Source organism: Cajanus cajan, chromosome 3 (genome assembly GCF_000230855.2).
Source record: "Cajanus cajan strain Asha chromosome 3, NIPB_CcT2T_4, whole genome shotgun sequence".
Taxonomy (NCBI): Eukaryota; Viridiplantae; Streptophyta; class Magnoliopsida; order Fabales; family Fabaceae; genus Cajanus; species Cajanus cajan.
In genome coordinates, this window is record NC_138519.1 from 4,427,819 (window position 1) to 4,455,541 (window position 27,723).

The 27,723-nt window shown below is 33.9% G+C and overlaps 2 protein-coding genes and 1 non-coding gene across 3 annotated transcripts; 1 reads left to right on the forward strand and 2 right to left on the reverse strand.

The window, feature by feature from the left end:
* The first annotated feature begins 3,123 nt into the window (after positions 1-3,123).
* Positions 3,124-3,194, forward strand: TRNAG-GCC (transfer RNA glycine (anticodon GCC)). The gene has a single exon. It is a non-coding gene; the product is annotated as a tRNA-Gly (tRNA).
* Positions 3,195-9,658: 6,464 nt separating this feature from the next.
* On the reverse strand, positions 9,659-15,472 carry LOC109802477 (putative pectin methyltransferase QUA3). Its single transcript, XM_029271895.2, has 7 exons — positions 14,830-15,472; positions 13,181-13,384; positions 12,882-13,092; positions 12,532-12,793; positions 11,936-12,310; positions 11,168-11,263; positions 9,659-10,194 (listed from the first exon to the last, which is right to left on the reverse strand). The coding sequence occupies exons 1-7, from the start codon at positions 15,256-15,258 to the stop codon at positions 9,987-9,989; spliced, it is 1,785 nt and encodes a 594-aa protein (XP_029127728.1). The 5' UTR covers positions 15,259-15,472; the 3' UTR covers positions 9,659-9,986.
* A 2,877-nt stretch (positions 15,473-18,349) lies between these two features.
* On the reverse strand, positions 18,350-22,385 carry FUS6 (COP9 signalosome complex subunit 1). The gene is made up of 6 exons (XM_020357693.3): positions 21,779-22,385; positions 20,384-20,704; positions 20,067-20,183; positions 19,881-19,966; positions 18,998-19,232; positions 18,350-18,763 (listed from the first exon to the last, which is right to left on the reverse strand). The coding sequence occupies exons 1-6, from the start codon at positions 22,178-22,180 to the stop codon at positions 18,587-18,589; spliced, it is 1,338 nt and encodes a 445-aa protein (XP_020213282.1). The 5' UTR covers positions 22,181-22,385; the 3' UTR covers positions 18,350-18,586.
* Between the last annotated feature and the right edge of the window lie 5,338 nt (positions 22,386-27,723).

A 27,723-nucleotide genomic window follows, 5' to 3' on the forward strand; every position in this document is an offset into this window, starting at 1 on the left:
TTTTGTTACTGTTCCGAATTGTAAGACAAAAGGATGAAGATATTATTGATGCGTGAGTGGTGATTTTATATCGCTAGTTGGTTATAATTTATTGCTATATAATGAGTAAGTGACTGCATAAAATATATACAAGAGATCCATATGAAAAATAGTTTTCACTCTCTTTTATTCATATTCTACCGAAAAGAGTTCACATACTGTTCACGTGTGTTGATGGGCAAAGATTAGTCTCGATATAAATATACGTGGAACTTTCATAATTCTAAAAGAAAATTTTTAAGTTTTTCAAATTTCGATCGAGTAAACTTTATGAATGTGAATAGATATTTTTGTCAATTAACATGTGTAATTTTGACACAAACAGATACTGTGCATGTTTGGAACATGTTTTACATTTTATTGATGCCATAAAACATGTCCATAATGGAGCAAGGTGTGTCAACCAAGATCTAGGGGAGGTTTGGGGATTAAATGCTTAACTAACTTTAATGTTAGTCTTCTCTTGAAGTGGAAATGGCGTTTTTTGGTAGACAAACATGCTCTGTGGTATGATCTACTGGAACATAGATATGGCAACTTGCAGTTTCACCCTTCATCAGCACAGACATCTTCCTCCTTATGGTGGCGTGATTTGTTTTTATTGGACAAAATTGGTGAAGGTTTCTTTTATCAACACTTAAAGGTTGTGGTGGGGACTGGAGAAAATATTTCCTTTTGGTCCCATCCTTGGGTGGGTACTCTTTCCTTGAAAAAGTTATTTCCTAGACTATTTTCTATTGCTGCTGACAAAAATTCAACTATAGAACAAATGGGCGTTTTGTCTGAAATTGGGTGGAGTTGGGTGTGGAACTGGCGTAGACCTCTCTTTCAATGGGAGGAGGATTTGCTACAAAATTTGCTCATGTTTATCTCTGATTTTTATCCTAACGTGGGGGTAGAAGATGCCTGGAGATGGGGTCCTAGAAGTTTCTTTACTGTATCTAACGCCTACAATTTACTTATTTCTACGGATCAACCCATTCTGGATGAGGTGGCAGATCTTTTGAGCAAGCTTTGGTCTTCCTTTGTTCCACCTAGGATTATTTTCCTTTCATGGCGCATGCTTCAAAACAGAATCCCCACGATAGATCAATTGATTGTTCGAGGAATGGTTTTTTCTGACCCACACCTATCTTGTCCATTTTGTTCTACTACTCTGGAATCATCACAACACTTATTTTTGGAATGTGATTTTTCCAGAAATGTCTGGCATAATGTTTTTACTTGGACAGGGATCCGCTTGGAACTTCCGTCCTCTCTAGGTCATTTGTTCTTCCTCCTCAGGAGCATGTTTCTTGATAAAGTAAAAAGAAAATGGAGGGATATTTTTTGGCATGCAACAATTTGGGTTCTTTGGACCAACAGGAATGAAATTGTTTTTAGAAACAAAACAGTGTCGCACTTTGATTTTCCTTATCAAATTAAAATTATCTCATGGCATTGGTGGATATATAGGAATGGTTGTAGACCAGGTTTTACTTTCGCAGCCTGGTGTATTGACCCATGGCTTTGTATTTTGAGGGGTTAGTTAGTGGGTCGCTTTTGTATATCTTTTTGGGTCTAGGCTATTTTTCTTTTGAGAGATCTCTGTTCTACTTTGTGTAGAATTTTTGTATAACCTATTTCTTTACTTATATTAATATATGACATGTGCTTTTCAAAAAAAAAAAAAAAAAAAAAAAACATGCCCAGACTTTATGAGAAGTTACTTTCAAGAAATTTACCAATCACTTGTATTTAATGCATATAAGCAGTAAACACAACAATTCCACAGGCTATCATACCCAGTTTTGTGAAACAGTAATATTACATTAATCTTAGCTCATGTAACTTGTACCTGAAGCCTGAAGGGTTCTTGTCTGATGTGTTCTGACACGTGCAGTAACTAGAAGCAGTACCAAATCATGATTTTGGTTGGTGCTAAATTTAATTAAAATCAATGAACTAGTACTCAGGCTTTAAACCATTTTTTTTTCCTATTTACGATTTCATCCATTTATTCTTGTTGTTACTCTATCAATATGCATAAGTTGATATACACTTTTTTTTTTTTTAATGAATTTAGACTATTTCTTGTTTGAGTTAATGAATAATATCTCTTAAAATATGATATCTATTTGAGAGATTGATTACTCTGCAATTTGATTTTTACTAATATTTTAAAATTTATATATATATATATATACATATTTATTATATAATTAAAATTTATAATAAATTATAGATATATAAATATTATGTTTGAATATATAAATTATATTTTAGATTTATGATAAATATTTTTTATTGTAATAAATATTTTTTATTTATTGATAATTAATTTTAAAATATTAATATTTAATTTATAAACAATTATGATAAACAAAAATCAAATTAAATAAGATATTCAAAAAAATTCATACAAATCTTTTCATAAAAAGAAATCTCTAAACATACTCTTCTATAAGATAAAAATTCATATTTATATATAGGAGTTGATATTTCGGTAAGTGTAATTGAACAATAATATCTTCATTTTCATTTGAAGCATCCATAGCACCATCCACATTTAGCTTTACAAATCCATGGCATGAAGGCATCAAACCAATATGTGCATTTCTTTGAGTAGACAAGCTGTTATTACTCAAAGACTCCATAAATTTATTGCTTGCTAGGACATGTTGTACTCTCCTTCTAACCTTTATATTAATTTCTTTAGGCCTCATCACATGTTGATTAAAAATGTAATCATTTCTAGTTTGCCACAAATAATGTAAGGCAAAAAAACAAAGGCCAGTGAGAAGGATGTTTGGGATTTGCAGCTATATTCCATCTATCCAGTTCATCATATCATTTTGAAAAGAAAAAAAAAAAAGGAATATAGGATATTGAAATCAAATAGGTAAATTCCATTTCCATAGAGCACAAATGATGAGATGGAGAGCATATTTGGTGTCAGCTAAGTGAATATATATATATATATATATATATGTGTGTGTCTCAAATTAAAATGATAAAATAGGCATTAGGTGCCATAAAACAGTTTGGCTCGAAACCCATATCAATTAGATAATTACTAAAAAGTAAGATACTAATATTATCTAAGCACCAGTGGTCTAGTGGTAGAATAGTACCCTGCCACGGTACAGACCCGGGTTCGATTCCCGGCTGGTGCATTTTGATTTTTGAGAGCTGTGATGAAAATCCCAGCATTTGATGGGTCAAATGCTTTTCATCTTCTTACATGTATGAATAAAAATGTTCTGAGCTCTACTTTTTTAACCAATATTGTGAGTGCTTCTCCTATTTCTTCTTGAATTTTTGTGGAAAATAAACCAAGTAAAATAAACCAATTATTATTGGTGGAGAAGGCACTAAGTATAATGCTCATTGCACTAAGTATAATGATCAGTGCACTAAGAATAATGCTCATTATTTTATTAGCACTAAGGTTGCACGTTGAATGACCACTAAACGTTGTCTTGTTTTTTGTTTAATATTTTATTGTGAACCTTGGCCTATAAAAGGCCTAATGTATTCGTAGGAAGTGTGCAGCAGAATCAAAACAATTCTTCCTTCTTCTTTCAATTTGAGTAGAACAATATTTATTTTACTTGTGAGCATCATGAGTTTCTGATATCAAATTGGTATCAGAGCAGGTTAGATCCAGCATTAGTTTTGTGAGTTTGTGAGAAAGTGAAAAGATTTTTTAAAAAAATTTTGAGTGTGTGAGGAACAAGAGAGTTCTCACTTTATCAAAATTTTCAGAGTCTATTTGAGAGAGAAAGATGACCACAAACTACAATATTGTTTAGTCCGGTCCCAAATTAGATGGGAAACTGGATTACAATTATTAGGCATTGTTGATGTCCACCCATTTGAAAGCTCACAATATTTGGAGCTTTATTGAACCAGGCTTACAACAAGGAGCTGATGATGCAACTCAAAGGAAGGACCAGTTGGCGCTATCACAAATTCATCAAGGTGTAGATTATTCAATTTTTGGCAAAATAGCAAATGCCAAAACAGCCAAAGAAGCGTGGGACATTTTGAAGCTATCATACAAAGGTGTTGAGAAAGCTCAAAAATCCAAGTTGCAATCTTTACGAAGGGAATATGAAAGATATGAAATGACGAATTCTGAATCCGTGGAACAATATTTTTCACGAGTTACAGATCTCGTCAACAAAATGAGGGTGTATGGAGAAGATATTCCTGAAACAAGGTGGTGGAGAAAATTCTACGCACCATGCCGATGAAGTTTGATCATGTGGTGACTACAATAATTGAGTCCCACGACATAGAAATCATGACAGTTGCAGAATTGCAAGGTAGCATTGAAAGCCATGTGAGCAAAATCTTGGAGAAAACTGAGAAAATAAATGAAGAAGCATTGAAAAGCCAGGTGAATTTTACCAACATAGCAGAACCCAGTCGAAATGAAGACAGTAGAGGTCGTGAAGGAGGAAATATAAATTTCAAAGGAAGAGGTCGTGGTAGTTTCAGAGGAAGAGGTCGTTGTAATTTTAATCAACAATGGAGAGACAACAATTTCAGGCCACCTAATCAAGGAAGAGGTGGATACAATGTTAGATCTACCAACCGTGGAAGAGGAAGAGGCAGTTTCACCAACCAGGAGAGGACAAATTTCAATTGCTATCACTGTGGAAAGTTCGGGCACAGAGCTGCAGATTGTAGATTCAAACAACAAGCAAATATAGCAGAAAATCAATATGAGCAAACTGGTGAGATTTCTGATAATCCACAAACCTTACTTCTAGCAACAAATAATTTTTCAGGCAATGAAGCTATTTGGTACCTAGATACTGGCTGCAGCAACCACATGTGTGGGAAAAAGGAGTTATTTTCCTCACTAGATGAAACAGTAAAATCTACTGTGAAATTTGGAAATAACTCAAATATTCCGATTTTGGGAAAAGGTCAAGTTGCAATTAGATTGAAGGACGGTACTCAAAATTTCATCTCTGATGTTTTCTATGCTCCTGGTCTTCACCATAACCTGTTGAGCTTGGGACAATTATCAGAAAAAGGTTACAACATACAGATTCATGATGGCTACTGTATGTTGATTGACAAAAATAGGAGATTGATAGCCAAGGTAAAAATGTCTCCTAATCGACTATTTCCTTTGAATGTTCAATACGATAAAATTCCTTGCTTGAGCTCCATTATACAAAATGATGATTGGCTGTGGCATATGTGCTTTGGACATTATCACTTTTCTGGATTAAATTTTTTATCTAGAAAAGAGTATGTATCTGGTTTGCCTGTTATAAACATTCCTAAAGGTATATGTGAGACTTGTGAAATTGGAAAGAAACACAGAGAATCCTTTCCAACTGGAAAGTCCTAGAGAGCAAGAAAGCCATTAGAGATTCTGCATTCAGATTTATGTATGGTTGAGATACCATCACATGGCGGTAGCAGGTATTTCATTACTTTTATTGATGACTTTAGCAGAAAATCTTGGGTGTATTTTTTGAAACAGAAATCAGAAGCTTGTGATGCCTTTAAGTCATTTAAGGCATTAGTGGAGAAACAAAGTAGCTGCAAGATTAAAGCATCGAGGACAGATAGAGGTCAAGAATACCTTGCCTGTGCAGATTTCATTGACCATCATGGAATTCAACATCAAATGACAACTAGATACACTCCTCAACAAAATGGAGTAGCAGAAAGGAAGAACAGAACAATCATGGATATGGTGAGATGCATGCTAAAGGCAAAACAAATGCCTAGAGAATTCTGGGCAGAAGCAGTTTCTACTGCTGTGTATATTTTGAACAGGTGTCCAACAAAGAGTGTTTGTGATAAAACACCAGAAGAAGCTTGGAGTGGAAGGAAGCCCTCAATTCGGCATCTCAGAATTTTTGGGTGTATAGCATATGCTCATGTACCAGATCAACTCAGAAAGAAGCTTGATGACAAAGGAGAGAAGTGCATCTTCATTGGTTATAGCACCAACTCAAAGGCGTATAAGCTTTACAATCCAGTGACAAAGAAGGTAATTATCAGCAGAGATGTGACCTTTGATGAAGAAGGAATGTGGGATTGGTCTTTCAAAGCCCAAAAGGTACCTGCTGTAAATTCAGAAAACTATGAAGAGGAGAATGGACATGTAGATACAACACCTGATGAGCCAGAAACATCAAGCAGACCACAAAGACAAAGGAGATTACCAGCCAAATTGGAGGATTATGTTGTGGGTAATGATAATGACTCATCTGATGAAGAAATTATCAATTTTGCCTTATTTGCAGATTGTGAACCAGTAACTTTTGAAGAAGCTTCAAATAATCAATATTGGAGAAAAGCAATGGATGAAGAAATTCATGCCATTGAAAAGAATCAAACATGGGAGCTGACAGACTTACCAGCAAACAAAAGGCAAATTGGAGTAAAGTGGGTGTATAAAACTAAGTACAAGTCCAGTGGAGAAATTGATCGTTTTAAAGCAAGGTTGGTAGCAAAAGGGTACAAACAAAAGCCAGGTATTGATTATTTTGAGGTATTCGCTCCTGTAGCGAGATTAGATACAATTCGTATGCTTATCTCTATATCAGCTCAAAATAATTGGAAAATTCATCAAATGGATGTTAAATCTGCTTTTCTGAATGGAACTTTGGAAGAAGAAGTATATGTTGAGCAGCCTGCAGGATATAAAATTAAAGGAAAAGAAGATAAAGTCTACAGATTGAAGAAGGCATTGTATGGTTTAAAGCAAGCACCCAGAGCGTGGTATAAGAAGATTGATTCTTACTTTGTGGATAATGGTTTTCAGAGATGTCCATTTGAACACACTTTGTATATCAAATCAGTTGATCCTGACAATATTCTTATTGTGTGCCTCTATGTTGATGATCTAATTTTTACTGGCAATAATCCAAAAATGTTTGCAGAATTCAGGGAGGCTATGGTTAAAAGTTTTGAAATGACGGATCTGGGCCTAATGTCCTATTTTTTAGGCATCGAGGTTGATCAGCGAGATGATGGAATTTTCATTTCTCAAAAGAAATTCGCAGGTGATATTTTAAAGAAATTCAAGATGGAGAATTCAAAGCCGATTTCAACACCTGTTGAAGAAAAGTTGAAGCTGACAAGTGACATTGAAGGGAAGAAAATCAATCCAACTCTCTATAAAAGTTTGATTGGAAGCCTCAGATATTTAACTGCAACCAGGCCAGATATTGTCTATGGAGTTGGACTACTCAGCAGATTCATGGAAAAACCTCGAGATTCTCATTGGCAGGCAGCTAAAAGAATTCTCAGATACATCAAAGGTACTCTGACAGAAGGAATTTTCTATGATAAAGACTTTGATGTGAATCTTGTTGGATATACAGATAGTGATTGGGCAGGAGATATAGAAACAAGGAAAAGCACGTCAGGATATGCATTCAATCTTGGAAGTGGTACAATATCATGGTCATCAAAGAAGCAACAAGTGGTGGCGTTCTCAACTGCCGAAGCAGAATATATAGCAGCAGCAAGTTGTGCAACCCAAGCTGTGTGGCTGAGAAGAATGCTTGAAGTAATGCATCAGAAGCAAGATAATCCCACAGTGATATTTTGTGATAACAAGTCAGCAATTGCAATATGCAAAAATCTTGTATTTCATGAACGGTCTAAGCACATAGATATTCGGTTTCATAAAATCCGAGAACTGGTAACTGAGAAAGAAGTGTTGATAAACTACTGTCACACTGAAGAACAAATTGCGGATATTTTTACAAAGCCATTAAAAGCTGAATTATTCTATAAGTTAAAGAAAATGCTTGGAATGACAAAAATCTGATAAACTTGGTTTAAGGGAGGCAATGTGGAAAATAAACCAAGTAAAATAAACCAATTATTATTGGTGGAGAAGGCACTAAGTATAATGCTCATTGCACTAAGTATAATGATCAGTGCACTAAGAATAATGCTCATTATTTTATTAGCACTAAGGTTGCACGTTGAATGACCACTAAACGTTGTCTTGTTTTTTGTTTAATATTTTATTGTGAACCTTGGCCTATAAAAGGCCTAATGTATTCGTAGGAAGTGTGCAGCAGAATCAAAACAATTCTTCCTTCTTCTTTTAATTTGAGTAGAACAATATTTATTTTACTTGTGAGCATCATGAGTTTCTGATATCAATTTTTTTTAGTTGTTCCTTGACATTTTCATTGAAAATGCATATCTAAATTAACAAGTCAATGAATTTTTGTTAGTTGATATAAGAGGAATTGATTTGTTGTGAATGATTCCTTTGGACTTGATTTTGTGAAGATGTTCATTGTGTGGGCTATGATTTGACCGATCTTGCTACAGTTATATGTCAGTTTTCGCATGTTTTTGGCTTGATTTTGAGATGTTAAAATAATTAATAATAGCATTACTCAGTATCCAAATGTGGTGTAAAATTTTGCTCATTTTAATTAAGATTCATGAGTTGGCAACAAATGGTGGTCACTTTAACAGTTATAAGTCAAAAGTAAGAATCTTATATTTAGTTTTGAACAAAAAGTAGTCGAGAAATAAAAAGTTTGTCCACATGCATTGTTTCTTTTATTACATCGATCACTAAATTAGCTTATTATAATGTAAATAAGTCATTTTGTAGCATGCTTCCAAATTACGTAAAAGTATAAAATATAGTTCTCTTAGGAATTGAATCTAAGTTTCAGATTACAAGTTTCTTATTGGATGTCTATATCAAACTCGGTACATTTAAACACGGTTGGGATTTAAAGTTTAAACACATACAAGAAAGTTGATACATCTTTTCAACAAGTTAAAACGCACTACTAAACATTTATAACACATTAGTCAACAAGTTGGACTTCACTAATTTCTATAAATAATCCCTGTTTTATATGTTTGAATTGAGAGGAGAAAATAGAATAGAGATATGAAATGGGAAGGTAAGTAATAGATAGCAATATAGCATTGTGAGTTTTGTAAATTAAGATATTCTTAATTAAAAAATGGAATGAAACTCATTCCACTCCATTATTTGAAGGAATGTGATGGAGCCTAAGTATTTTGTTATGTGTATTGACTTTTTAATCTTATTATACTTCTGCTACGTATTAGTTTTTCCTTCTCCCATTACTCCCGTGTTTGTTCTCTGTTTCGAATATTACCCTTTTCAAATCACTCCGTTCCATTCTTTATTACTGATCCAAACACAGTATTCCTCCATTTAAACAAGAACTTAACATCATCGACTAAAATTTGTGAATGAAAACACCCTTTAATCGAGATCTTAGAAACTAAAACTGGGGTTGGCCCAATGTATTATTATGCTTAAATCAACTCTGATGCGAAATCTTCATAAAAAGTAATAAAAAATAATAGGTTTTTTAAAAAAATAAAAACAATCTTTTCTACTACAATGTTCGAACTATATTTATCAAAAAAAATGCATCTTAATTATTATTATATTAAATCAACTAATAATAAAACTTGTATAAATACTAATATATACCATATACTATTTTAGAAGCCTAAAAGCAAGGGCTAAGCAGGCTTTATGCTTGGACCGCCCTGACTAAAACTACTCTAGTAGTTGGCGAGAAGATGAGGGAAGAAGTGTTCGTAGGCATGGTGGAGGTGACTAATTACACAGTACAAATTAGAACAAAAGTTAATAGCCCATTAGATCATTGATGGCTGTTTTCAATAAATAAGCAATGATAAATAAAAGCACTGAATTACAAAAGATCCATATGGCTAAGAGAAAATATAACACTGGCTTGTGCTTTCCATATAAAACTGCACAAAGTCTCACATCTTTTCGTTATCTCGGATCCTAACCTTACTTTCTCTTTATATAAACACTGAACAGGAAAGGAAACCACATCCCTTTGATGCAGAGAGAAGATAGCCTTGAATACCTCATCCCCAAAACAGTGAGAAGAAAATTTTACCTAAATTACACAGCTATGTGAGTGCGAAGAGAATTAGAGCTTCCACAAGGTCTTGGTTGCAACTAGGATTTTCTCCCGGCCATGTGATTCAGGTTCTTTACTATAAATTGTAGGCCTCCACCTCACGGCACGGGCAACACGAGCTACTTTTTCAATTACTTCAGGGGTATCCCTCACCACAAAAGTGCCTTCTGGGCGTAAAATTCGATCGAGTTCCACCATCAAATCTACAAGGTTACATCTGCAAGGAAGTTATGAAGTAATCAGAGTCAGCTCATTACTTGCGTGAAATGTTGAGTCTGCAAGGATGATATAAATCATGATGGGTAATCATTTTGCATTAGTATAGAGGCAGCTGTTATAATTTGAGATCTGACATGCAATCTAGCCAACTCATAAGTAAGAACTACATCTGTTCAACCGATCCTTGATCCATACCCTCTCTTTCTTATCAATAATTTCAGACAAACCAATGAACACAGCCTATGGCCAGGTTTGGGTAAAAAAAATTAAGTATAGAGAAGAAAATAAAATACAAAATGAATTTAACTTTCCCGTAAGCTAAAATCAACCTGTGCATCTTAGCTTTTGAATAAGTTAAATGAAAGAGTTTCTATAAAATTTAAGTGCACAAGTTGATGAGAACTCAATTTGCTTTATCTTTTAATTTTCTTCTTTTATAAGTACTTGTAAAGAAATTTATCTAAACAAGCCTGTGTCGGTGTGTCCTACAGTGATGCAACCTCTACAAATGCAAACTTACCAAACTAATATAACCCAGTCGCAGAAGTAGACCATAAAATTTTATATTTAAAAAATTGACTGCAATCAATTTAATCATGAAAAAAATTCGTATTAGAGTAAACAAAAGTAATCATGTTAAAACATGTCATAGTCTCATAGATGCACTGATAGCATACATAAGGTTTCGGGTCATCAACATGCACTAACTATTAATTGTAATCACAAGCATACTTGGCTTCAGTACAAATCTAAAGTGAAATTAACATGCCACGTGTCAGTTCAGGTAGCAATTATTTGCTGACTTTTTCTCCAATTGTTCATGTCATCAAATATTTGAAAACAATGACTGAAATTTAAAATTAGCAAATTCAAGCACATCATCATAATCCCTAAAAAGTCCCAAACCAGTTGGGAAACTGTAGACAAAGCCAGATCTGTGACTTCAAATTAGCACTTTATAATGAAAATACCTGTTCTTCCCAGAGGCTGGATCTTTTATAAGTGATTCAATGCTTGCCGCATGGATCAGATCATAGGTGCGAGGATATGTTGAGAAAGGTTCGCACCTGGGAACAGTAATCAAACAACTTAGATTTCAAATATTTGTCCATTACAAGCTGTAATACATGTTCAAAATGCACTGAAATATAGTTTTTACCTAAAAGAAAGATCCAATTAACAGATTAAAATAACTAAAGATTCTGACTACTTTTTTCGTAGAGGACTCCCTAAAAAACAATTACAAAATCAATTAAATAATCATTTAATGTTCCATGTGTTCCATTTTTAGCTTAATTGAGCATATTTCAGCAGCAACTTAGATCCAAGATACTAAAGCTGAATGAGAACTGGATCATAGAGACAAATTCCGATACACAGACATACATGGAAAAGTACATGATAAAATATAGTGGAAAGCAGTAATTGCCTGGAAAAGAAAAGCCACAGGCATGGAAAACAAGTCAAACTGTAGACCAGGATCAACTTGTAAGCAAAATAATTTTCAGTTAACCCTTAGTTGAACGAAATAGTCTCTGGTGTTACAGTTTGGAAAATCTTTATCAACAAATACAAAATAAAAAATAAAAATAAATCCCACACTAACCTGGTTTTCTAATCATCTCAAACACTTAACAATGTTATAAAGGAAGGAAGGTAACATTGATTAAGACAAGCTAAAAGATAAATCAGAAAGTCCTTTTAATAGAAACACTTGAAATCCTCAACAACAAACTCACCAATCATGATAGACTCCAATAAGACCTCTGTCAAAGATCGCATCAAGAGTTGATGCCTTTTGAGATGGAACAACATTCATTACCCACACAGGATCAGAATTTAGTGCTGCCGCAAATCCCCCAAAAAATGCATTCATGTCCATAACATTGCGTACTGCTGGAGTCCCCAGCTTTATTTTGAGAGAATTCTTATAGTATGCAACCCTCCTTACCCATCGCTTCGTGTCAGCCTCATATACATCAGCACCATTTTTCAGGACTGTGGACCTTGGTGGGGGAGCAGTTAGCCTTTCTGGCCACTTGGGAATCATGCCAATAGCATATTGACCTCTGACAGAAGATATCTTAGTGACACATTTCTTCAATTTGAAGTACCTGCAAATAAATCCATATCATTGGTGGAATCTCAAGAAAACACTACAAGAAGTTAATACACAAATAGCATTCTCTCGAGTGCTATTATGACCAGGTCCATATGATACAGAAATATGTAGTAAGCATAAAAAATAGATGTTTAATACATTATCAATGTTGAGCAATGTGAAGCAAAGATAGTTAGAGGAAAAATTAACAAGCAATAGCCTACTGGAAATTACCAAGCAAAACTTGGGTCATTTGAATCATCGCACAAGTCTAGACCAAATTCATTTTGGTTGGGGAGACACGTCTCCTCTGCTGGCTTTTTCCAGATCACAGTGTTACCATCTACGGCAATCAGTTCATAACACAAAGCTCTTGCCACAGCCTGGAGATCTGACCATTCTTTATCTTGTTTAGGCCACTGAACAGGGGGACCAGAGATGACTAAATATCCACCAGGGCGAAGTAATCTGTCCACTTCAATAAAATAAGTTGCATCTGCAAGGCAAGGTTTCTGCATTAGGGCAGTGACGTCTATTTAGAAGATTGCAAGCTATGCAAAGGTCAGCCGCGATAAAGAACTTACTGTAGGCTGTAAAAGGGATTAAACACCGAGAACAATGGACTAAGTCAAAGCCAAAAGCAGGAAATGGGAGTCTGCGAGTTCCAAGCATGGCAACAAAAGCTGGTACTCCTCTTTCAAGTGCAAATTGTATCTGTGATTTGTGTGAATCTCTTGGAGCAAAAGACATGGTTAATATGTTTTGAGCTAGTAAATATCCTCCAAAACTAGCAACCTGTGAAACATGAGAAATATTTTTCATGCTAAACAACAATAATTTCTAGTAATAAGCTATTAAAAGGAAACAGGAAAATAGATCCTACCCCACATCCCATATCAAGAGCAGTCCTCAGAACACCGCCACTCAATGGAATGTATTGACCAAGTTTTTCAATATACTGCTCTGCTCCATCTGGAAACATTGTTCCACCTCCAGGGAATATAAAGTAAGGGCCTTCAAGCTTCATCCATCCCTGGTGACCTTTCCTATCAGCAATCTTGTTGTATGGCATGTTGCTGTGCCATATCTACAGAGAACATGTTGGTGCTTTTAGATAGGTGGATCACTAAATGACAAACAACAACAACAACAACATTCTAAAAACATTTTTCTGAAACACATAATTGCCTACATTCTGGATGCAAACATTTTTTCAACCTAGGTTCTTAAAACAAATGTCCTAGGCCATAGGTTGCTCCAAAGCTAGGCATCTAGATAATTTTAAAAGCATTCTATTACATCACCAGCTACTTAAAATGCAATCATTATTTTTAAAAGGCCTCTACTCGAACATCAAAATCTTACAGAAACTATAGGCTAACAAGATAAACCTGAGCCAATAACAAGCCAGAAAACACTCACAACCAAGTTTCTATCATCCAAATGTGATCAGTATCCAGTTGCCACACACTAACATATAGCTCCCTATGTAGAACTGGCACAAGGCACCATAATTGAAAAAAGTGTCCCACTAATGACTGCCCTAAAATAAATAGGAATTTCTTATTAGAAATTTGACTGAGGTAATATTAAAAATCCCAGCTCGATTTCTTAGTAATGCTACTCCATAAAAGTTTTTCAGTTTTGATTCAACATTCTACTTACAAAATAGAATCTGATTACAATGCACTTAAAATGTAAAGATTTTTTTTTGTGTCAGCCCGTTAAGATTGTAGACTTAGAATACACTTACAATCCAAAGATTTTTTACATTATCATCCTGGTAAGATTGTTGACTTTTATAGTATTTACTTCACAATTTATTTTAGTGTCCGAGATATCTCCCAACTAAGAGTCAATGACTAATCTCTTAGGATATGAAGATTCATTCAATAGACTGACTATGTATTTCCATATGCCCAGAGTAAGAGATGAACCTCCTTCCCACATGCTTAAATCTGCCAACCATTCAACATCATATTGATATATTTACTTTATGTCATATTTAGTGTAGTTTAAATGAGAGTTCAGATCAACTTCCAATTCTACCAAAACAATTACAAAACTAAGTTGACAGCCAAAACAACAAATAGTTGCTTCAACCATGATTTTGGGTTTCATAATTGATTTTAGAAAGTATCCAAACACACCATAAGTAATGATATATGACCACCCACAAAGTATACACATCCATATGACACTTCTCATTTCTCTCCATCTCTCTCTTGTCACATCACACCACTAACTACATTTAAATGTCTCTCTTTATTAAGAAAGCAAACTCTCAACCCAACTCAGCCTTAAAAAAACAGTTTAGAAAGTGAGGATGGCTCGCACTTATATATAGTATTTTGGCATATCACTAGTTTAGTTGATTTAGGATCTGGATTAGTCTCGAGGTGTAAATTAGCACGAGTAATTTTTCTTTGAAATTAGTTAGCAATGCATATAATTTAGGCAGAGTTGTAATAAGTTAATTAACATTGTAAAACAAAATCTGAAAATCAAGAAATTCTCCAACTTTGGACATGCCTTGTGCAAGCTCTCGGGCCACTGGACGGAGACCTTGTAGCCCTTGGGCGGCGGAATGAGGCAGAGAGGCGTGTTCTCGAGCGGCGGGCAGTGCCTCTCGCGGTAGTAATTCATCTCCCTGCTCAGCTGGCTGTTCAGCCTCGGATCCTCGCACGGCATGTGGTCGGCGTCGGCGGCGGGGCACGCCTCCACCACGCGCGGCTGCCCGGCCTCGATGGCGGCAGCCACGCGGAGACGCTGCCGCGGATCGGAGGCGGAGAGGAGCAGCGTGTGGCGGCCGGAGGCGGCGAGGGAGTCCCCCATGGGCGTGAAGACGAGCACGAAGAAGAGGAAGACGAGGCCGAAGAAGGCGGCGGAGACCAGGTCCAGGACGCGACACTTGCGGGCGGCGCCGCCGCGCTTCGATGCGGGGAGGTTCACGTGACCCATCGGGAACCGAATTGAATCCGATCAAAACGGCATCGGAGTCTCGCGTTTTGAGGTGAGATTGAGGGATTGGAAGATGAAGCTTCAGTGTGTGTGTTTATACACTGCTTTTTGTTTGCATGCAATGTATGTATGGAATGCTGACGGTGGTCGCTGCAGCTTATCAAATATGAGAGGTAGATCAGCAGATCTCGTTGCGCCCAAAACCATAATAAATTAATATTCACTAGTGTTTTATGACTATGAGATCAATATATATTTTTTTTATATGATTATATTTTGGATGAATAATGTTTTTTTTTTTTTTTTTAGTCCTTGGAGTATCCATCACCGATAGCAGTGACTAATCTCCTCGCTACAGGGAGGCACCTCAAAAGGTGGGATAGCTGGCCTCAAGATTTAACGCGGCTACATACACAAGGATTCGAACCCCTGACCTTTCTTAAACGTGGATCAAACCCTACCGCTGAACCACACGCTTGGGATTTTTGGATGAATAATGTTATAACTAGCAGAAAATTTTCATTAATGTAATTTGCAGTAATTAAAACACGAAAATAAATAAATATTTTTTTAATTAGATCTTATAAATAGTAATAGTGTTAATAATGTATAATTCTTTCTTATTGAATGAGTCCTAACATAAATATAAAGCGATCATTTCTATATGATCATAGCATGAGTGTCCGACCAAATGTCAAACTACTTTAATTAACAATTTTAATGAAAGACTTTTAGTCTTTAAGTATTAACCAGAGTAATCTGCACTTTGAAATATCATTAACAAGGTTAGCTTCATACTACTAGTTAAGGAAGGGTTCAAATGCACTTCCAAAAATAATGTTAAAAAATTGAGTGTAGAAAGAGTTGAAAACTAACCGATGAGCTAAAGAAGTAAATAAATTATTATAACTATGAGAGGGGAAGATTTTGTTTGAAGGAAGACGTGAGACAGGAAATGTGGGAGGGTCCCTTTGAGTTTAAGTAAATGCTTCGGAATCTGGAACAGCATGTGGTTCAGAACTAGTAAGAAAAATGCTGGAAATCGAGAGTATACTTTTTTTTATTGAAAATTATAATATTATGTTTTTCTTTATAATTTTAATGTAATTTTAATAAAAGGTTGCTTATTAATTCCTTGACTAGTAGTTAAGAAGACCTAAAGATTAAAGAATTTGGGGAAAAATATCTAAATACATAAATTGTTTAGAATTAGAACAAAAACTACATAAATGGAATTATAGATATCCATTATATTTTATTGAAAAATATAAATTTCCATCTATATTTTCAATAAAATGGAACTTTATATATATATATATATATATATATATATATATATATATATATATTAATTCACCCGGTAATAATATTTCTTTTATAAATCTCCATCTTTTGAGGTTGAATGATGCTTTAATGTAACTGAAGTGTTTTTTATGTTTATAAGATTTTGAATAAGAGTGTTATGTGGATAGATGGTGTTTAAAATGAAAAAAAAGTGAAACATTTTTAATTTTAGTAAATTGTCTAAAGTATGATTTATTTTGACATAAAATTAATTGATAAATTCAAGACTAGTAAATTGTATACAATGTTGTATATTATTTTAAAAGTTACACATAAATTCAACTGCTATATCAAGATTCGTTGATATTTTAGTGTTAAATTAATAAAAGAATACTTTACATATTTTTTTATAGAATGCAAAATTTATTAATAAAATCATTATATTCGATAATATTACTAATTAGATTTCATACAAATTTTAAATTATTTAATAATTCATCATATTATTTTATTTTAACGTTAAAATAATATTTAAAATACATGTAAATCTGTATGATAAAATAATATATCTAGAAAAACTTAGATTAAGTAACACTTGGTGTACACATAATTAATTCGCAAATATAGTATTATTAAATATAATAATTGAATCAACTAAATTTATATTTTATATTATTGAAAATATCATTACACCGATTTAATACCATGATATTAATAAATCCCAATCCATAATTATATTATATACTAAATAAAGCATTCACACAAATAAATCGAATAAAAACTAGAGGTCTATACGAAAAGTCAAAAATAATTTTTTATCTATTAAAAGTATAATAAAGATATCAAAATTTGAACTAGAAAAATAGATCAAATCCTTTGAAACTACATTTCGAGAAAAGAAAAAAAACAAAATAATTGTGTATACACTGTTAATTTTGCTGTCTTTGATAGTACAATAACGTTATTTTTCAACCAAAAAACATGATTGAAGAATTATCTTAAATATTACTATAAAATTAAATTTATAGTTCAATACCAGCGCAATAGTATCAATAACTTTTGTGCACTGCTCAAACAACAGTTATTTTTGCATACAAAACAGTAAACTGAAATTTAATTAGACTTCTAACACTTCTCGGTACCACAACACAAATTCAAATAACATTTTAGATCAAAACAATAATAAAATACCAATCATAAGGGTGAAAATACAAGTCAACCCACATTGACCGGCCTAAAACAGGACAAGATGGATCAACACATTAACAAAATGAGTACAAAATTCCAACCCAATCTGTTTAGAGACGAGTTTACTCAAAAAAAAAAAAATGCATTTATTCGCATCACTAAACAAAATAAGAAGCATACACTTAACCACATTGATCATATCACCTAAGCTAAGTGTTTCCTTCAAATTTCACAAAACATTCAAACATGTAAAGAAAAATCTAAACATATGTCATCATAATACTACTCTACCAAAAGATTAAGAATCATCCAACAATTAAAAGTTAAGCAGGTAAACCCAACTCCGCAACTCGCCCCTGCCACAATTTTCTTGACAGGTTAAAAGGGTTGGTAGGTTGCAAAGTTCAACCTTTCCTGCCATAATAGGCGGGCTAACACCATAGGTCCTCCCCATTTTGTAACCAGCACAACCATCATCTTCCGATTGCTCACTATTAAATTTATCTCCATACTATCAAGTATTTTATTCCTACGAATTGTTAAGACAGATCATGAAAATGTTTTCGAGCCATCATGACTCGAGTATTCCGCAATGGAGTTACCAAAAAAGAGGTGCGGGTTAAAAAACAGGAAATGAAGATCTCGTGACGAATAAATTGAAATTATGAGAGGGTATATACAAAAGCAACCATAATATGTCGTTAAATGTTTGCACAAATGTACGTTTGCAACCTTGATTCAATCCACCATGAGGGAAGGCAATCTTTAACTTCACTCAAGAATCTTGCCTCTTCATATTCGATCAATGCCTGTGATATAAAATAGCAGCCTTGGCCCCATCATCATCAGTCCATTATCAAAGTTTCCTTAATGCTCTGAGATTGAAATCATGCTTGATAAGATTTGATCTCAGTAACATGGAACGAACATCACGATCAAATTCCCTTCCAGTTTCCAAAACCCTTTGAAAGGTGGCATTCCTTTGATCTGCATGCCGTGCATACAAAATTTTGTTGTGTGAATCAATTCGAGCCTGCAAAGTGCAACAAGTTCCACCGACAATAAGCTTTTTAAATCCCATACACAGTTTTTATTGTAAAGGTATAAAAAAAATTTAAAATCATCTTCAAAATTATTTAGCCACAGGCAAATAATAAAATGAGAAACAATTAAGCATGTGATATTGAAATATGTATTAGAATTTTCCATTATAAATTCAACCTAATTGAGCTATGGACCAAACAAGGCAAATTAATTCAAACCATACCTGTATCTGATTATCAGTAATCAATGCTTCCAGTTCTTTCTCGAGTCCAGCAACAGTTGTCTTGAATGCATTAGCCATCATGTTCAAATCAACAGATACAAATGGGTGTGTGTACTGGATAAGGGCTTTGTGACGAATTTGATCATAAAGCGTCTCAACATGGTCATGCAAATGTATATCAAGCAATAGGTTTGCTTTGAGGTTCCCAAGGTATTCCAGACATGAAGCATAGTGACTGGGAAAAGGAAGGAAAGAGATCAAGATAAATATATTCTCCAGAGGGAGCCGAGAAAGACATGTAGATAAAGGAAAGTAAACCACTGCAAAGAAACAATTTGAGCAAGAAATACATATATATAACTTTTTAATGCAAAACCATTAGAGTAAGATAATTATTGGAAGATGTGATCAAGTAACATGTCCCCTTTCAGTTTTCACCAATGCAACAGCATTAAAATAAATTGTTTAAATTTGCAAAATAAAAATCAAAAGGACAGCAATCAAAAATGTTAGTGAACTCTAACCACCCCCTTATTAAACAAAACAATAAAGGATTAGTCACATGAATTAAAGCCAACATCCCAACAATAACAATTAATTACACCTAACTGTCTATTGAATTTGAAGTTTATATTCTCCAATCAAAACATTCCAATCCAATAATTTCAAAAAATTCTGGTCATATTTTTAGACAAGCAGCTTAGCACCATGCACAAAGAAAATCATGTACCTATCCTACCAGTGCAATTTCATGCACCTTATTGATTCTCCATAATTTTAGTTTAGTTAGTTTAGGCAAGAAAATTCTTTTGCCAAGTGACTAATCCCAAATACACAACATAATTGAACAACAAAGAAAAAGCATGCACGAGCACCAACTTACCTTGAGTAAAAATCATTTATCAGTTCCCTTACTTCAGGCACTAACTCTAAGAAATTGCGGAAGTTGGAATTGTCTATAACTTTGCTCTGCCAAATATTGAAAAAGAAAAGAAAACACAGACAGTGTCACCAATTTTTCAGAGCAGTCATTGAGAAGAAGCATCTAACAATATAATAGAGTACTTGCCTTTAACTCTGCCCGGTCAAATGTTGCAAGTGCACAAAGCCCTCCATATGTTGCAACATCTTGCTGTGCAATTACTTCATTATAGTGAAGTCCCAGCTCTGGTCCTGTTTCTAGAAACTGCATGAAATAATGAAAATGAGGTTACCAAAAGTTATAAACAATGAAATTAATAGGTTATCATAAATAAATCAAACAATTATAAATGAGTATTGAATCCTTAAACTTCTAATCAGAAATTTCATAAATCATGATAGAATGTTCTAGTCTCGCCTGACTCTGAGCCGAAGTAGAGCCAAACAAAGATCTATAGCACAGACCTTTCGGGCAGCAAGCTTGTATTTTTTGGCCTCTAGATTTGCCAATCCTGCGGCACATCGTAGCTTTGCAACTGTTATTGCGTCAAGGGCTTCTGGTGCCTGTTCAGCCTTGCTAACATAGCTTGTAACATGAGGAAATTGACCCATCTCAATGCTGACCAGAATTGCACTCATACACATATGAATAATGTGCTTTGATGTAGTGCAATAATCCCGGGTACGAACATAATTTTTAAAAGCTTCCCCCAATTGACCATGAGCATAGTAAAAGTCTCCAAAATCATTGTATCCCATTCTAATGCTTTCTTTAATCAAGTTTGTCTGCCAAAACAAAAGCCAAGATGAAGGAATTGACAGGATACGGAAGCAGTGGCAATTTACGAAAACAGAACTAATCAAAATATTATATAATAAAATGATATCCCAGTAAACAGAGACAAACCATTTAGCTTCAAATTTTTATTCTTTTTTACTTTCTGTTAGGGAGGAATCCATCTCACTTTTTTACCGTGCCAATTATGGAAAACATATTTGTGTAACAAACATTAGATAAAACTCCACAGGGAGACTACTTTGGAATCCACAACCATATCAAACAGAAATGATATGACAATTTAATCTAGCATGTTCAATACATTTCAACCAAGCCCTTTCAGTCTAATAGCACACAACAACCATCCACCCGAAAAGGACCAGAACACACTAAGCAAAGCTATCTGCAAAACTCTTAGCATAAAAAAACAACACCAACTCTTTATTTCTCATAAATAATCACCAAAGTATAGAAAACGCAACGTGAAAGCAATCCACACTAATCACCAGACACAAACTACATACACATGCAGCACCATCCCAGAAAGTTGCTGAATGTACACAAAACACAATACTTGGCAGCAGAAGCATAAACAGAAACAAATATTACAGTCAAGAAACAGTTTCCATCCAACAGCAAACAAAAAAATTTGAAACAATCAAACAAGGTTCAATCCACCAGAGAGAGAAAAAAAAAAAAAGTTTAGGCCGCATCATCAAGGTTTTTGAAGTCTCTGACACGATAATTGTAGCTAAGGTCACATTTGCCCGCAATTTCCTACAATATCAAGAATTGTGACTAAACTGCAACCACAATTAAAAACAGTCCATAATTGTGGCCATATTTGTCCGCAATTTCCACCAACATTGAAACTGCTGCTGCTACTATTAAAACCTTAGTATTCACAAGCATTACTTATCATCACTGACACATACGTCTAAAACATCCTACAATCGAATTCTAGGAGCACGTACGTTAGCATCTAAATTTTAGGGCAACCAAACATTTTGGGGCAAAAACAAAAACAGAGGAATCTTCAGATTTCAACTAATAAAAATAATAAAAACAAAATAAAAACGAACCCTGTACGCATTGAGTTCGTTCTCGAGCTTCTCCTTCTTCTGCTCGGCCCTCCGATCCACGGCGTCGCACCACGCCGCGTCCATGCCGTAGTTCGGTCCCAACCTTCCGTCGATCTTCTGCACAACCTCCCTGAACAGCTGCGTGTTCTCGCCCTTCTTAATCTCGTCGTAGGCCATGCGCAGTGCCTCGAGCTGCGTCGGGGCGTTGCTCATCTTGTCGGCGATGAACAGAAGCCGCATGATCTTCGTGCGCCCCGAGTACAGCGCCGCGTACGCCTCGATGTCGAGCTGGTCGCCGCTCATGATCGCGCGGCGGCTCCGCTTCTCGCCGTCGTCACCTCCGCCGCCGTTGGCGTAGATTTCGTCGATCATCGGGCCCGAGGTCTCGTCGTCAGCGTCCATGAGGGAGGGGCGTTAGGGTTAGGGTTAGGGTTTTCGGTCAGAGAGATTTGTTTCGGTGCGGTGGGGTTCACTGGGTAAGGTGGCTCGCGCTGAGGTTAGTTTCTACTTTCTAGTGTCGCTATGTATGCACGGAGATCGCTAATGCCAACTCTTCGGTGCTCTTGCTCTACTTGTTGGTACTGTCAAGATAACTGAACGGGGTCGTTTCGTGCGTTTCGGTGACTTGCATGATGTTTAAAAAGATTTAGTTTATCTTTATCTTATTTTTAGATTTATTTTGATATTTTGTACGGTAAAATATTTATTTTTTATTTTTTTATATTTAAACTAATTTGATCATTTTAAAATATTAATTATTTTTAATTTTGTGACATTATTTTAAATTAATTTTTGACTAATTCAATATTTAAAACTCAGGAAGATTTTTTATACTTTGTTTTTAAAGGCACCATCAAATTTCTTTATTTTGGCAAATGTGTACATAACTGTATGGATTGCACACAATATTGTATATTAAGGATTGTATAACATGCTAGATCAAATGGCTCTTTTAGTTAATTAATTTGTTTCAAGTTCGTTTGTCAATATCACAACACTTTTTTTTTTCATCTCTTATCTTTATCATTCATCTTATCTCATGAAACACAATCCTCACCTCCACCTCTACCCCTTCCTCCTCCTTCTCTTCCTTTTTTTATTTCAAATATTCATATGATTAACCATCTAGACCCATATTTTTCCCCTTTTATCAATGTTTACCCTTCTTTACCACCATTGCCCAATATTCAGATACTCATACTAAAGTTTCAACTTAACATGTTTGATGGATTCGATCCTCTTGCTTGGTTGTTTTAAGCTGATCAATATTTTAGTCTACATCGGGTTCCTTGAGAACAACAATTACCTATGGTTGCATTCTATATGAAAGGGGATGTCCTCGACTAATTTAAATGGATGTATCAGAATTATCAATTGTCTAAGTGGTTCTCCTTTTCCAAAGATCTAGAATTATGTTCTAGTTCATCCTCCTATGAAAACCACCAAGTGGAGTTATTCAAACTTCACTAAAAAGGCCTTGTTTAGTTGTTTTTGAATATCAAGCTAATTTTGAAAAAATTATGTAATCGCACTATTGGACTCACTTACGGTACTATTCTTAACAAGTTTATTTTAGGCTTACAGAATGACAATATTCAATGCAAGTTGGCCATCTTATGACCCCTCACTGTCAACCATGCTATTGGGCTTACCAAATTAATGGAAGCTAAAATTAACGATTAAAGGCCTTTTTTTATTTCATTCTTACAATATGAGTTCATCATCCACCATTCCTTCCAACCAAATTCCAACTCTATCATTTATGTTGGTTCAAACCTTCCAGTCAAACAAATGACCCAAGCCCAACTTCAAGAAAGAAGGGTTGTCGACCTCTATTACAATTATGATAAAAAAATTCCATGTTAACCACCATTGTACAATGCCTAAATTTCTTTTGTTTTTAAGTGACAAATTGGATGAGAAAATTGGTCCTAATGAATATCAATAAGAAAATCCATCAAACATCCCTTAAGAAGAGAAGCCTATTCACTTTCATTTTTCACCTTAGGCATTAGTTGGTTTGCCTTCAATTACAACACTAAAATTTCAAGGCACAATTCAAGGCCTTCTAGTATCGATTCTTAATGATACAAACAATACTCACAACATAATCCAACCACGTATTGCACGTCATTTATGATTACATTCTTCACCTATGGTTACATTCTCTATCATAATTGGAAATGGTGAAAAAAACTACTTGTAACGTTATTAGCCCTCAAGTTCCATTACAAATTCATCAACATACCTCTCATCTACCATTTTATTTGATTCTTATTGAAGATGCATATTTAGTTTTGGGTATTGCTTGGCTAAACACATTAGGTCCAATTCAAGTTGACTTCTCCATATCCCAAATATCTTTCACATACAACCAGGAACAAGTTACCATCACTAGTAAGAATCTTGCCATTCTTGTAGCCACTACCTACCCCCAACTATGCCACTGACTTTAATGCTTCTTACCATCTAATTTCCATCCAACCCACTATCCATTCATCCAAACTATCTTCTACCCTTAATTTCCAACCTAAATCCAAACCCTACTCCAATGTTACTCTGAGATTTCTCAAAAGCCTTATGGTTCCTCCAAAAAGACCCCTTGATCATCATAAAACTGTACATCCAATTGTTTTACCAATTAATGTCCACCCTTACAAATATCCCCATTCACAAAAGCAAGTTATGACTACTTTCATTCCAAAAATGCTTGAGGAAGGAATCATCATACCTAGTAGAAGCCAACCCATATTTCTCCCTTGTGATTTTAGTTAAAAAATATGGAAATTGACATTTTTGTGTAGACTACAAGGCCTTAAATGTTATTACTATTAGAGATTGTTTCCCAATTCCTATTATTAATTATTTGATTGATGAACTTGGATTAGCTAACTTTTTTTCTAAAATTGATGTAAGAGCTGGTTATCATCAAATTAGACTCAATCCATCATACACTCACAAAACAACTTTTAGGACCTAAGATGGACATTAGAAATTTCTGGTGATGTCTTTTGAACTCACCAATGCACATTCAATGTTTCAATCAACAATGAGTGATTTACTACCTCTCTTTCTTTGCAAATCCGTAGTTGTTTTCTTAATGACATATTAATTTATAAACATTCTTATGTTGAACACCTAACTCTCTCATGTTTGATTTTAGATTTGTTATCTACATCCAATTTTTTTTGCTAAACTCGCTAAATGTATCTTTGTTGTTCCAAAGGTTACATATTTAGGCCACATTAATATTGGACAAGGAGTTGTAGTCAACCCCAACAAGGTTAAAGCTATTTTAGATTGGCCAAGACCACACCCATTCACAACTCTTAAGGGTTTTTTAGGCTTAACTGGATTCTATAGGCGCTTTGTGCATAATTATGCCACTATCACCACTCCCTTTACCAATTTACTTCGTGGTTCATCAAAGTTTACATGGAATACATCGGTAGAAAATAATTTCCAAAGCCTCAAAGAATTAATTACGACCATGCCTATACTTATTATTCCTAATTTTTGGCATGTTTTTGTCTTGGAAACAAACAACTTTGCCATTACCATATCCCAACAAGGTCGGCCCATTGCCTTTTACAACAAACGACTCTACCCCTTCATCCAAATGACTTTAATGTATGTTTGCAAGTTACTTGTCATCATGTCCTCCATAAAGAAATGGATACAATACTTAGTGGAAAAACAATTTCATATCATTAGTGATAAAAAAATTTTGAAAGAAATATTAACACAGACTTTTCACACTCTAGAGCAATAACACTAGGAAACCAAGTTACTTATATACAATTTTGAAGCATTTTACAAACTTGGTAGAAACAACCAAGCAATTGATACGTTATTGAGACCACCAAAGCAACCATTTTTGCTAACTATAGATTCCTCCCCTATTCCACTTTTAGTCCAAGATCTCCAACAATTATGACAAATAGACATATGCTAAGAATTCATGTCCCAGTATTTGGTAGATCTAGTCTCCCCATTTCACATCATGAATAAGATTTTATTCTTCACGGAGAGAATTTTTATACCTAATTTTAAGAATATGCGCCAAATCTTTCTTCACGAGTTCAATGCTACACCTTTAGTCGACCACTCAAGTCTTAAACCCACTTTGGCTCATTTAGCAACATCCTTCTACTAGCCCAAGATGTACTTTGCAACTAAAACTTTCATCCAAACTTGTACAACCTTCTAACACAATAAATATAAACCAACTTAGAAATATAGTCTTCTTCAACCCTTATACACACCAACACAAGCTTGGGAAAAAGTTACCATAGGTTTCATCATTCATTTTCCTTCAACTTTAGCATATAGTAATTTAGGTCGTTTGTGACTGCCTCTCTAAATTCGCACATTTTATTGCTTTGCCCACATCCTTAACGACTGAATGACTTGCTAGCAGGTTCACACTTAAGAAAACCAAGTTGCATGACCTCCAAAAAAGCATTATTTTTGAACCGTGATCCAGTGTTTATGAGTCACTTTTAGAAGGAACCTTCAAAATATAAGGAACTACATTAGTGTTTTCTACTGCTTACCACCCCTAGACCAATCAGCCGACAAAGGTTTTGAAATGTTGAATAGAAGCATACTTATGTTGTTTCATCAGTTTATAATTAATAGAAAAATTTTCTATTAATTATAAAATAAATTTATTAGCATTTAATAAATTAAACTACACCAATTAAACACAAATAATTTATCAAAAAATTAAAATATCATTAAAAAAAGGATATAATAGTGAAACGATGGTTTTTTTTTATTTTAAATTTTTTATTCTAATTATACATTGAAATTCAATTTTTTAATTCATTTATCTATAACTATATATATATATATCTATATCTATGACTATATATTATTAAAGGTGAAATAATCTTATTTTTTTTCTTCTAAAAACTACATAATTCAACCCCTTTAAAAAAGAGAGAAGATATTTCTAGTCTTTTAGAATTCAAACTTTTTTATATTAATTATAAAATAAATTCATTAACAATTAATAAATTGAATTACATCAAATAAACATAAATATTTTTTATAGAAAATTTGAAATATTATAAAAAAGTGCATATAATTTTGAAATGATTGTTATTTTTTAAAATATAATTATATATTCAAATTCAAATTTGGAATCAATTGTTTGGAACAATTCATTATCTAAGGATTTAATGAGATAATTTTTAATATAATATTAAATTTAGAATCAATTTATAGGATAATTTATTGCAATTAATTTATTAAATTTATATCTATATATTATTAAAGGTAGAATAGTCTTCTAAACAAAATTCGCTCAAAACTATATAACTCGAGCCCATTTTTTTTTTCTAAAATTGTTTAGCCTTTTAAAATTTAAACATTTTCTATTAATTTTAAAATAAATATATTAGTATTTAATTAATTGATTTACATAATTAAACACAAATATTTATTCATAGAGAATTTGAAAAATCATTAGAAAATGTATATAATTTTTTTTGATGTATCAAAATATAAAATACCAACAAACAAAAAAACTAGTTGAATCCTTTAGGAGTTCCAATCCCTATAACATAAGTTAGGAGAAGAAACATGATTTCAACATCCCAAACAATGGGTGATGAGTTACTAGTAGTGTTAATCTTAGCTAACCTAGCTAACCTATCTGCATATGTATTATACTTTCTATATGAATGTTTAAAGGATAATGGTTAATTTCATTATTGGAGGGACCTGATCTTCTATATATATATGACAGGAGCATAAGGATGTTTGAGGATAACATCCTTCTCAATCAAATTCAGAGTAATCTTATAATCAAATTAACAAATTAAGGATCTGTAACTATACTAGTTAAATTACATGATAAGAATTAAAAATTATAATAACTTATAATTACATGATAAATTACATGAAATTATACTAGTTGAATAATAACTTAATAATAT